The sequence below is a fragment of the Buteo buteo genome, chromosome 19, assembly GCF_964188355.1.
Source record: "Buteo buteo chromosome 19, bButBut1.hap1.1, whole genome shotgun sequence".
Lineage (NCBI taxonomy): Eukaryota > Metazoa > Chordata > Aves > Accipitriformes > Accipitridae > Buteo > Buteo buteo.
In genome coordinates, this window is record NC_134189.1 from 12,076,373 (window position 1) to 12,089,671 (window position 13,299).

The following is a 13,299-nucleotide window of genomic DNA, read 5'->3' on the forward strand; positions in this document are numbered from 1 at the left end:
GATAAACTTAATCATAAATAAAATATAATAAAAACAAATAAAAAAAGCGAAACGTTGCGTTTTGTTCACAGTGACGATCCCAGCGGTTCCACAAGCAAGAAAGCCGGGTGTGAAACGGAGGATCCGAAGGAGGCCGGCAGACAGAGTGGCCAGGAAGGCAGGTCCGACACCCTGACGCTAAAAGCCCAGCATGCGGAGCTCCAAGAAGAGCAGGCAGCGGGGTGTTCCCCTCTGGTGCAGAAGGCGAGCCTCCACCACACGGGCTCCCCAGTGAGAGTGCAGCGCAGCAAAGGGACGGCCTCGTGTTCCCATGCAGCTGCCTCCGATTATGAGCTCTCCCTTGACCTAAAGAATAAACAGGTACAGAGGCTTCCTCCTCAGGCTGTGGGAGAAGGGGACGGGGTGGGTGGGACTGCATTGGCACTGTGGTGGGACATCTTTCAGCAAATACTTTAGCCTTTTGTTCACCTGGAGCTTTTGCCCTGCCTGAGCAGGCGTGGCCCTTTGGCTACGTGGGGCCGATGGAGGAAGTAGCTTCCCCACCTCTGACTGCAGCACCCCTTCACCCAAACCTGCTGGGCTCTGCTCTTTGTTGCCTGGGTTCTGTGGTCCAAAATGGACCCAGATACTCAGGTCTGGGTGTAGGCTTTAGAGTCAGGTTGCAGGCAGCCAAGAGCTGCGGCATCCAGAGATACTGCCTTGCTCACAAGCGTACTGTGCCTGTAGGGTGCGGAGCAGCTGATTGTCCCAAAAGACCTCCCTCATGGGAGAGGTCTCCAAGGGTCATCTTGCCCTCTTGGATCACGCTGGGCAGGCCCCCAGTGCATTTCCACATTAGCCTCTTCAAAGAGTGTCCTGCACAGTGCCTACCACGATGGTTGTGTATTGCTACCATCACTGCCTTCAATCCAGCGATGGATGCTGAAGAGGCAGGCAGGTTTACCAGGCTGAGAGAAAATGATTCAGTTCTTGAAGTTGCAAGCTTTGCCTCCTGTGCCTGAGGCTACAGCCTAGCTCCGGAGCACAAGTGTACCCATCTCTAGCTGCATATCCTGATGGGCTCCCAGCAGGGGATAGCGGGACAGGGGCTAATAGCAGCTGGCCTCCTTACTCAAAAGCAATGAGGTGGAACGTGCCCCCCTCTCCCTATGTCTCTGCAGATTACAGCCCAGGAGAGCTGTTGTGCAAAACAAAACCTAAGGTATCCTTTCTGACTTTTCCCTGGGAGGCAGCTCAACCAGAGGCTGTTTGATATGCAGACCCTGCAGTGTGTGAGATGAGGAGGACAAGCAAACGCTAGTGAGTGTCCAGATCACCTTCAGTGGGAGAATTCAGTGGGAGCTGTGCTATTGCAGGTGAAGGGTCTCAGCTAATGAGGTTCCCACATAAGAAGCTGCTGCTTCTGGGCTATGTCTCTGCCACTTCCCTCAAGGTGTTGCTGGTGTCCCTAAACATACATGTCAGATCAATGGCCCAATAAATTCCTTAGCAGAAAAGAGACCTTGGCTCTTTAGCTGTGTCTTTCTCAAAATACTGCATAGTCAGACAGAATTCTTGCTTCACACCAGGAAAAGAAACAAGAGAGACTAATTAACTGGCTTCACAACATAATGTGACATATCCTCAGGGTGGGCCAGATCTTGGCTGCTATATATGGGCTTAGCCTCCTAGATGTCCTAGAGCTGCTCTGATTTGTCCTGGGGAGTGTCTGTCCTGTGTTATTTTAGCTTTAAGGTCATGTTGTGCTATCGCTGTTCTTGCAACAGAGGCCAGAGCTGCCCTGGATCCATGTGAGACAGGGAGACGTTAGCCACTCATTCATTAGATTCTGGTGCCTCACAGTACTGACCTTGCAGGGACCTAGCTCATCTCATAGGTGAAACCGCTTTTCTCACAGAAAAGGGGGCTTAGAGTATGTGTGCTCCTCCACCCTGATGGATGTCCTCAGTGGATTTCCTCCAGTTCTGGAAGGGGAGATTTTTAGGGAGTGAAGAGTATTAATTCTCACAGTCTTGCACTCTAGTATGTGTTCTCGTAGGTATTCCTATCAATTTACTTGTCGGGTAGTTCTCTTGGATGGGAATAAGGGTGATAGGAACCTCACAGCACTGTCCCAGTAGTTCCCTAGTCATAGCACAAATTGTAATACATTAATGGAACTTACAGTAAGAAAAACAGGTGGAAGGAGACATTTTTAGTTTCACAGTGCAGTGGAAGTCACATTTACCTTTTGGGAGAGGACTGAGCGCTGGTAAGAAGGGACAGTAGCATACAGCCTCCTCTGCAGGGCTTAGAGGTGCAGGTCATCTACCAGGTCTACCATCTGCAGGTCATTGCCCCTCAGCATCATACTACAGGGTTGGTGAGTGGGGTCATGGCTCTCCTTGCTCTCTATCCCATGAAATAGAGCATGCTGACAGTGTGCAGAGCAGAAGTAAGCTATGCTGGGAGGTTGGAAAGGAAACCCAAGTGCTAAAGTTCCCCTACGTTTAGACTCCATTGTAATGTTGGGAAAATGGAGGGGATCACAGGAGAGAGGAACATGCTTTCAGTTGTACATACTCTTCTGCTGTGCTGAAGGGCAGCAGATGTCCTATGGATAAAGGAAAGCGTCCCATTAACACATGTCTCTTATAGTAATGTCCTTCCACTGTGTAAGGTTGGTGGGAGGGAGAGGCATTAAGAATGGGTGATAGAGAACGTATGCTCTGTATGTCTTTTTTTTATTTTTTACAATGCATGCATTGACTTGAGTGACTCAGATTCTGTTACTGAGCCTGATTCTCTTCTTGCTAACGTGATGGCATATCACCATGCTCAGTGGCAACCTGGGTGGAAAACCATGCTAACTGAGAATAAGATCAGGCCCGTTCTCCTGGCAGATTTATGAATTTATGCGTATGGGCAACAAAGCCATGGGGTGTGCACCTCAAATGTTTGGCCATATCCAGGCCTGGCACTTCGGTTTGCCTTAGGCTGACCTTGTTAAAGCTCCCTTCATGTGCAATCCCTCATGGCAATGGATATTTCCCAGCATTTCTAATTCAGCCACAAGGCCTGAATTGCTCAGACTGAGTGTTCATATTGAGGCCCAGAAATGTATTAAGCTAATTATTCTTTGAAATCCCCACCAACCCCCCTCCTGCTTTTCCCTTCCTTTGGCGCCGGTTGTCGGATCATTCCCCAGAGAAGAGTAGCTTTAAGTAGGCAATTACTTGTGATTCATAGGGTTTATTAGGAGTGAGAGAAGGCCAATCATGTCTGGCCTTTCTCGCCTCTCAGATGGGAAGAGAAGGTTCCTCCAGCAAGCCAGACATACATCTCCATTACCTGTGACTGCTGTGGTGCTAATGGATGCCCTTTCCTCCTCTTGAGAGGGAGAAAACAGGCCACAGCTGTGTGAAATCCTTAATTCCTCTGAAGTGTCAGTTAGCTTGACCTGATAGCAAATGTGAATGTCTCAGACATCAGTAAACAGTAAATGACTGGGCTACATCAAGGAGAGAGACACAGAGACCCACTCCTACCACGCAAGGGTGGGGACAGCACTTCTCTATGGGGGTGCTGCTTCTGGCTTTGCCAGTCTTCTAAAGCATCCTTTGGACCAGTCCTCGGTCCTTGTTACCCCAGATGCCAGACACTGTAGGACCCCCCTTGCTTTGGGCAGGGCTGGATGGCAGTGGACCACATGCAGAACCTGTCCTTGCACACGGTATGAGCTGGAGAATGGACGAGGTTGGGAGTCCTCTCACTTTACATCTTGTTCTGTTCCTTAATGCCTTAGCCCTTTGGGAAGACTGAGATAATGGACTGCAAAAAGCTGGTGATGTTTTATCAAGGTACTGACAGCTTGCACCATTCCTTTAAACTTTTAGAAGGATCTCTCCTCTTAGTAGTTGTTAAAGTCAGCCTTTTCGGGAACTGTCCTTGCGTGAGATAAACTGGCCTTTTACTTCAGATGAGCAATGACATCGTGTCTTGGCCTCTAATAAGATCAGAGCATATGAATTTCATGTTTTCAGAATTGCTGTCACCTCCTTGGAAACCTCAGATAATTGTAAGGCTCTTGCTTCTGCCTTATTTTGCATTTTACTATTATTCTGTCCCTCAGATAGCTGTGTCTGTCCCTCCCATGTGTTCCTCTTTCCCTCCCAACACAATTAGCTCTACATTTTCATTAACCAGACCATTATATTAAGTGCTCATGGTCAGTTGTCAGTAATAACTGTCTGGGTTGGGCCTGTGCAGGTTATTAGTTTAATTTGCATTTATCTGCATGAGCCTTCCTCCTGAAGGGAAAGGCCAAGGGATAGCTCAGTCTCTTTCCAGGGAGGCCAACTTTGAAGAGATGTGGCAGGAGTGCTGGTTTTATGGTGGGATTTAAGATGGTAATTTTGGAAAGAAGGACAAAGAACCCCAGAAAACCCTTCTGCCTGCTACCCAGAATCTCTTTTTGTCCCTATATTCCTCTTTCCTGCCATATCAAACTCTGGGGGTAAGCAGAGACCTTGTTTATCCAAAAAGCCTACTGACAGGTCTTGGGGTGAATGAACCTGAATCCATGGTCATTGTATGGGTGATTTTTAGCACCAGTTCTGCAGACCCTTTCTGGGAGGGCAGCAGGGCAAGTATTAGGCCAATGTTTTTTAAATCAGGGGTAAGCAGAACTCTGAGGCAGCTGCCTCTACAACTGCAGTGGCCAACCCCATTGCTAAGCAAATTGCTAGTATTTCTCAGTGCTGGGCTTTGATGCTTGCTTTGGACAGATGTGAATTCAAGGGCAAGGCAAACAGAAAACAGAAGCCCACCTTATGTTTGAGCACAAGCCAAAGGGTCCTTACTTCATTTCCAGAGAGGGAAATATGAAAGGATGTGCCCCCCTCCGCCTGCTCCCTTGCAGAAATGGCAGCCTCCCATCCAGTGCAGCAGGATCCCTAGACCTGTTGCTGCCTGGAGTGCCAGTGGGCAAGGCCTTCCGTACTTAGTCCAGCAGCCAGTATACCAGTGCAGGGACAGAATGGCTGGGGTCATGTTGTTCCTCTCTTCCTGTCATCTCCCCAGGTCATATTGTCTTACCCTGCTTCCAGAGTAATTAGTCTTGGAAAGATGCCAGAGGTGATTTAGACTTCTCACAGCTGTCATTCCAGGCTTTCAGTTGTACCTAGATCAGTTACTGATGGTTTTATCTGCAACTTATGTAGTGTTACAAAAAGGAAAAGAAGAAGGAAGCAGATGACATGACATGACTCTGTGAGCTGAGGCTCATGCCTCAGTCTTGCTTTGAATACAAAACCAGTTTGCACTTAAACTCAGATCTTCTGTGAGCTCAGTCCTTCATCCTGTTAGTACTGGTCCAGCAAGGCATGGTGAGGGGCAAGTTGTGTCTGTCTGGGGATAAAGATGCAGTCAGTAAAACTCATCCTTTGGATCTGCTGATAAGCTCATACTCACCACATGAATGATGTAGTGAATCCTCTGTTAATTCAGGACTGATTTTACAAGCTCTCCCAGTCCTGCACTTCACCTTTTTTTGGCTTTCCCACATGTGCAAACACACATATAAACACTACAGTCTGCACTTGCACTCTGCCCTGTGAAATCCTGACAATGTAGAGTTTAGCTCATAGTTCAGCCAAAACCTCAGTGAAAGTAGTTCAAGTTCATCCTTTTTTCTTCAATCCCATCATCCACCATCATCTTCACACTATCCCACTTGTCCTCCATCAGTCACTCACTGGAACCAGGTGTTCTAACATTCTCCTGTAGCATGTTAGTCAGGGCCCAGCTACAGAGGAAGAGTGAGGGGATTACCAGGAAGTATAAATACTAAGACTACAGAAGAGAAATTACCATACATACTTGCTTTGTTGAAGCCTGTTGAGACGCCACTTAGCTGTGTGTTTATGTATTTACAAGTGTGTTTGTTGTTACCAGCTCAGGAAGGAGTAAATCCTCCTTCTACTTGTTCTTAATATCTTGTCTCAACATTTAAAATCAGAATTTTTTACCTTTCAAAACTGAGAGTCTTTCTTGTCTTGGGTAGTTTTCATTCCACTGCTGGCTGACACCTGAAAAACTCAGATATCAGGAAGGAAGACACTTTGGGATTCAGAGTGCTTTTTAAAAGACACTGAACAAACCCAGCCTCCACTAACTTCTGTGGAACCTGATATTTCTCACTAGCTCCTATGATCAAACCAGCATTTTCTGCATTTAAAAATTAACTTTTCTTTCCTTTTTCTGAATTGTTTCTCCTTTGCCTGAGAGTATTTCCTAAGGTGACCAAGGAGGGAAGGAGCATTAGTAACACTCTGAGACAAGGGATGATGCTTGACATTACCAGAGCACTGCTGAGCAGGAAGACATATTGTATTTGCTGTGATGAGCTTGCCCTAAAAGCCATCAGAAGTGGGTCTGCAAGGGAAGGGCACACCCGGTTTATATGGCTGGACTCTAGGAAGAGGCATGATCATGTTACAGCTGTGAGGAAGCTCACAGTACTGATGCTTCAGCCAGCCATGCCCAAAGGCTGTTGAAATCAACTTCTGTTGAAATCAGGGGCACGGCAGTGCAGGAAAAAGCTAATTCAGTGTTAGAAGTTCCTCTGACAGTCATTACAGACTAATCAGTGTAGAAACTGGAGTTACAGAAAGCCATCAGAAGTCTATTAGCAAAAGATAACGTCTCCTGTTTCTGTGTCTTTCAGATCGAAATGTTAGAGCACAAATATGGCGGTCACCTGGTATCTCGCAGGGCAGCCTGCACCATCCAGACTGCTTTCCGGCAGTACCAACTCAGCAAGAACTTCGAGAAGATCCGCAACTCACTGCTGGAGAGCCGCATGCCACGCCGCATCTCTCTGAGGAAAGTCCGGGTCCAGAACTCAGAGAGCTTCTCCGCTGAGAAAGCCCTGGTGGAGGGATACAACTTTGTGGGCATCCCATTGGTGAGGTCCCCATCTTTGCCAGCCACCATCAGTGGGGCTCTGACTGAGCTGGAAGACTCCTTCACAGAACAAGTTCAGTCCCTGGCCAAGTCTATTGATGATGCCCTCAGCACCTGGAGCCTGAAGACCATGTGCTCACTGCAAGATGGGGGCTCATACCAGATAAGGGAGACCTTCAGTGCTAGCTCAATGCAGCCAAACCAAGACTTAGAAGCTGAGCTGCAGGACAAGGAGAAGGAGGAAGGGCTTCTGCCAGATACCCTACCCAAGAGCAGCAGCACTCTCATGATGGCTTTTCGAGATGTCACAGTCCAGATTGACAATAAGAACATCTCTGTTTCATCGTCTACCTCGGTGTCCATGGCAAACTGCCTCAGCAGCAATGCCCAGGCTGGGCTCTCTCAAGCTACCAAGGCTGAAGAAAGCCCAGGAGAAGGAGAGGGAGAAGCCAGTGAACCACCGGCTGCCCCAGAGAGCTTGCCTGAGTCCAGAGCTTTCCAGAACAGCCACACTTCCACCGAGGTGAATGTCAGTACTAATGGCACGGAAGACAGCGGTGCTGAGCCTGGGCAGATGGCAGTGCAGAAGCTCCAGTTTGATGCTAGCAATGAGACAGGGCAAAGCAAAGGCTCTGAGTCTGAGAATGCAGACAACTCAGAGCAGCTGAGCAGCAGCAGCACCTCCACTTCAGCCAAGTCAGCCTCTGAGGTGTCCTCGAAAGAAGCACTGCAGGCCATGATTCTCAGCCTCCCAAGGTACCACTGCGAGAACCCAGCTAGCTGCAAGTCCCCCACACTTTCCACAGACACCATGAGGAAGCGCCTCTACCGCATTGGGCTGAACCTCTTTAATATGTAAGTGACTTTCTCTTTTGTGTTTCCCAGACTATTTCATGCCTCACAGGAACAGGTGATGGCAGGCTCTTGGTCTAGATCCATCTCTGGCGAAGTTCTTTCTTATTCAAGGGCATCTGGGTATGCAATGCAGACCACAGGTTGGCTGCCCAGAAGCTTTTTCCCTAAAGTCCCCCAAGTGCTGTCCTGATCTTCTGCCCAACAGAGGAACAAGCCCAGTGCCCCATGAGTAGTGCCCACACTCTCCTGAATTCTAAACCTTCAGTCCCAGTTGCTGTCCATTTGGCATTCACCAGCTGACCCTGCGAACTAGGCTCTTGCTCTACTCTGTTGCAAAGGAACAAGCATAGCTGGGATTGTAAACCCAGCCCTGGTAACTTAACATGGGGCATTTCCAAGTAAAGAGAGAGGTATAGTTGAGCTTAGCTAGCCCAGTATGAGTGCTCTGGCTGTCATTTTCCTTCTGGTATTTGGGTGGATATTCACCTGACAGACCAGGTTTAGTCATCTCAATCTCTCACACATCTGAGTGATATCCTATGAAAAGGCTGTAGGTGTGAAAGCAAAAGCAGAGCAGCCCAGAGATTACCATCAGAAGAGGTTAACTCAAGAGGTGACACATAGTCTATTTTGGATTGGCAGAAAGCAGCTGAGCTCCTGTAAGGAGCTTTAGATTTGCTCATTACCTTTCGATGAGAGTTTTCTCATCAAAACAAGCCATGAGAAATACTGGTTTTTGCTCCATCATAACACTCTCATCTTATGCTGTCTTGGTTTCCATCTGAGTCCCCTGATGAAGATGCTGGGGATATAATGCACCCATACTAGATGAATGTTTTGCCACACATTGGCATAGGCCTTCTGGTCAGAGCAAGGACTAAAGATTGTGCAGTCCTAGGCAGAAATTTTGCACAGACAAGGAGGCAATGCACATGATTTAGATATGTGTAGTATGGAGGCTGTGGACTCCAGGAGCAGGAACCTGGAAGAGGGGTTTTCAGGGCTGGGCTCAGAGCACATCCAGAACTGAAGTGATGTTAGAGCAGAGAGATTTGGGTCTCTTACAGAACTGAGGAGGCCATTTTACTAGCTTTGAGATCAGGCTGTGAACGGGTGAGTCCATGTGTACATATCAAAGTTAGGCTCTGGGCACACACAGATTTGCTTGATGAACACAGGCAGGCTGGAATGGGAGAAGGTAGGCACCAGACACAGGTGGGGGGTGATTATGGTAGAGATAGCTCCAGGTCCACACGGGTATTCTGGTGTTTGTGTTGGGATAGGTGTACTTCTGGAGGGGGACCTGGGGCTCACGTATCTGCTACTAAGTATTTCAGTATTCTCAGCCATGCTTGGCAGGAGTCCCTCCACCCAATGTGGTTTCCTTTGGTTCCTGCACAGTTGACATGAGCACTGATGTGAAGATAAAGCAGGAGGGAAAATGCTTTTTCGCAGTCCCTCCTCCTCCCCCAATCTGCCTGGCACACATTCATATGACATATTAGCAGCACCAGGTCTGTTTGGGGGAAGCAGCTCTGCTGTCCTCCTTCATTCAGTGACCTGGGTTCACTGCATCTTGCAGTTCCCTGTGGGATAGAAGACTTTCTGTGGAGCTCCGAAAGACAACTTTCTAGCCAGGCCTCCTCTGCTCCCTTGAAACTAGCTGCTGAAATAATGTGTGGTAACCTGAAAGGCTCAGTTTTCTTGACAAAACGTTGGAGGACAGGGAGGGAGGGAGGGAACTGATGTGTTAGCTCTGGGGTTGCTCTGGGGAGTGAAGCCTTTTTTTATGCTCTGAGTGGGACCTAAAGGACACCTGGCTCCCCTTGTGACACCGTAGCGCACCTCCATCCAAGGGGCTGGGAAGGCCATTCAGCTTTCTGGAGTTATTTGGTTGTTGGTTTCCCTGCCAATTTCTAGCAAGGAGCCAGTTTACCATTGTAGGATTTACAATGTGGGCACCAATCCATAAGGCATGGAGCTGAGGCCATGTGTGCGTGTGCGTGCATCCCTTTTGCTGACCGCTCCCATGGACCACGAGCTGAAAGCCTGCAGTTGCTAGCAGCACCTGCCATAGTCTATCTGGCCTTGCACTGTGTTTTCAGAAAGCAGCGCTCTGGCTTGGAGCAGGCCCCTGGGAACACACTGATGCTGCGCTGCTGTGGCACTTTCCCCATCCCCACTCCACAGTGAGGGGGTGGAATCCCTGGAACAGAGAATGCTTGATTATGCAGCGCTGCTGTAATAACTCAGTGTGTGTGGGCAGCTGGCTGCGTGGGCAGAGGGAAAGCCAGCAGGACGTGAGGAATCCCGCAGCATTTGCTGGCCGTGCTTAACACCCCTGCAACACTAAAGAAAATAGCAGGGACCAGACTCAGGAGAGATGGAAGTGGTCTGCTGCACATCTGGGTAAAAGCTGTATGCTGCAGTACATGGGATGTGCAGGCGTTCAGTGGCAGAGATGCTGTACTGATAATCAGGATTTTGTGAAGAATAAATTGAATCTCGGGAAAAACTAATGAAATGCTGCTGTTCATGGAAGAATAGTCTGTGCAAGTATATTTGCGTTATAGTCTAGGCAGTGCAGGAGGGCTGTCACAGCTGGACTGTTTTATCCTACATCCTCTTGCATTGTGTGCGCCATCTCTCCTGGAATCTGAACATCCATGCCAGTGTGTAAGCTGCATTTTTCTGGCCATATTCAGCTCCCAGCTCCTCTGGAGTGAATCCAAAGTCAGTGCAGTGGTTTTGGAGTCACACCAGTGTAGCTGAGATCATCCTCATGCTGTGAACATCATACTGTCCCTTGCCAAATACCAAAGTGTGCAGGTGGAGGTGCATTTTATGAATCTCTGTTGCTTAGCTTGACTTTAGTCCTGACCATATGACCTTTCCACTTAGCAGAGAACTTTGCCTGTGCTCTTCAAAGGTGAACCAGGAGATCTGTGTGATAATACAGAAGGTGCACTGTTGCTTTTCCCCGAAGAAGGCCCGTGTTTTTCAGTATCAGATCTTGCAGCTTTCCAGTTCATAAATTTCATGGGCTGACTTGTTCTCCCAGCCACTCTCTCCAGGGATGCCACACTGGCCAGGATATTTTCTTTGTGACATTACAGAGTAAGCAGAACTGTTTCAAGCCTATCTACTTTTTGTATACCCATGAGGGCCCTGTAAGGAGCAGGCCGTTCTCCTGAATGCTGATCCCCTTATAGCTAGACATATGTTGCTCACCCACATCCTTCACCAGCTGACAGTGTCACAGTCTGTGCCTGTGCATATCATGCATTCACGTGCTCTGAAATCTCATCCTATCTTTTCCTCACCCCAGGAAACTGCCTGAGCAAATTCACTCCTTGAGCTTTGACAAAGATCTCTGAATTTGGGTTAATGATGGAAGCATGACATCCTTTCATGAAGAAACTACCCTCTTACCTCTCCCCTCTCACCAGCTCAGAGAACCAAAGGAATGTGGAAATCTTCCTGGCACTGCACTAATTCCTTTCAGCAAGAGTGCATCATGACAGACACCCTTCAGTGGGGCAGACTGAAATATAGAAAGAAAACCTCCTGCACAATACACATACACACACTCATTCCTGTCACCACATGGGCTCACAGCCGCTCCCAGGATACATAGAAGCATATGTGCTTATAAGAGACATGAGGAGAAAGCCAAAATACACAGACACATGGGCTCTGATGAGCATGTATGGTGCAAGAGAAATCTGCATGTACAGGACATGGACACACACAAACGTGTGCTTGTTGAGACATGCGCTATCCCCAAGAGCTGCGTATGTGGGCACAGACGCTGGCACACTAACAAGCAGAAAATCACTCCCACAACCAGGCAGTCAGGCCCACTCAGCACCAGACCTGTTCTCAGAGAGGCACTCACAGCCACAGAGGGAGAAAAACCCTCCGTCTGGGAGCTGCACGCAGCTCTCCCAGCTCTGACAAGGCATTCTCCAGGTGTGTGCTCTCATCCACCCACACACAAAGATTTCTGCCTGAGGAGTTAAATCAGCAGAGGAGGGAAGAACAACACAGCTAAGGGTGGGGAAAGCGGAGAAAGAGATAGGCAAGTCTGAGCATGGGATTTCTGTTCAGGCAGCCAGCACTAGGCTCAGGTGAGGAAGGTAGAAAGTGTCACTCAACACTGAGCACTAAAAATGTGTGAAAAAGAGAACTATTTTTTTCACAGAAAAAGTGCCCACCTTTGGTTATCCCCCTTTGTGTCTTGAGCCTCATTTGCCCATAGACTGTGGCAGCAATGTCTCCTAAGTCTCTTTTTCCCATTGCCTTTGTCTGCCCTACAGAGGGTGCAACCCCAGCTCCCCTAAAGCAAAGGGCCACATGCCCAGCTCTCACCGCCGGTCCTTGGGGACAGGTCTCTGTGGGTTGCATTTGGAGCAGCTGGACATACTAATATTTCCTGTGCTGTCTGTGTGGGACACACAGTCTAATCGTGTCCTCACAGGGACACTAAACAAACCAAGCTGGGGCAGGGAGGATACAAAAGCCTTTGACCCTGGAGCAGAGGGATGGCAGAAGAGAGTCACTGGTGGGGCTGTTATGGTGCAGCAGGGTCCTTTGCGGCAGTGGGATGGCACTCGTGATCGCCAGGTGACAGCAGGTGCTGCAAGTGACACGGCAGGTCCCACGCCATCCTTTTGTCCTCAGTGGCAACTGGGGGGGACTCCTCCAAGTCGCTTTTCCTGGCCCTCACCAGTCCCATCCCTACTGCACACATGAACTCATAGGAGCCCATGCACATACCAAGGGCTGCATTGCTGCAAGCCATGAGGTGGGACAGAGGCAATAATGCCTCAGAGAGATCATGCAAACTCACCGTGTCTCTGTCCTTCCCTTTCAGAAACCCAGACAAAGGGATCCAGTTCCTGATCTCCCGAGGCTTCATCCCAGACACCCCCATCGGGGTGGCACACTTCCTGCTCCAGCGGAAGGGCCTCAGCCGCCAGATGATCGGGGAGTTCCTGGGCAACAGCAAGAAGCAGTTCAACAGGGACGTGCTGGAGTAAGTGTGGAAACCTCTTCCCCTCCTCCCTGCTCTGTAAAAAGGTTGCCAGCCCTCTCTGCCCCTGACTGCACCAGCAAGCACCCCGTCCTCCATGCCCCCCCATCCGCGCTCTGCAGGAACTTCACCGTTCCCACTCCCTACCTGGCACCTCTCAGTACACTTCCCAGCAATGTGTTTCCCCCTTAATGTCAGCAGCCCTTTCATTTCAGTCTCTCCTCAGAGGGCCTGTGATCATCTAGCAGGAGCTCAGCACCATCGGGTGGTAGAACTAGTGATGCTGGGAGGTTTTGTGGCTGGGAAACTCTGTGACTGGGGTCTTGCCCCATCCAGATAAAGCACCTCTGATGCTTTCTGGGAAGTACTAAAAGAAGCAGAGGAGGAAAAATAGCTGTTCCTTGCTGCAAGACCAGCAGGGAGCAGTGAATCCTGTCTCCACACCTGGTTCTCTTTCTGTCCAG

The 13,299-nt window shown here is 49.0% G+C and overlaps 1 protein-coding gene across 1 annotated transcript in view; it reads left to right on the forward strand.

Annotated features, from left to right (window-relative positions):
• The window catches only part of IQSEC3 (IQ motif and Sec7 domain ArfGEF 3), a 103,900-nt gene that overhangs the window by 67,988 nt on the left and 22,613 nt on the right, over positions 1–13,299 (forward strand). The window contains exons 3-5 of the mRNA XM_075051057.1: positions 72–360; positions 6,707–7,800; positions 12,677–12,838. Coding sequence (XP_074907158.1) covers positions 72–360; positions 6,707–7,800; positions 12,677–12,838 — 1,545 coding nt within the window. The remainder of the gene's footprint in view (positions 1–71; positions 361–6,706; positions 7,801–12,676; positions 12,839–13,299) is intronic.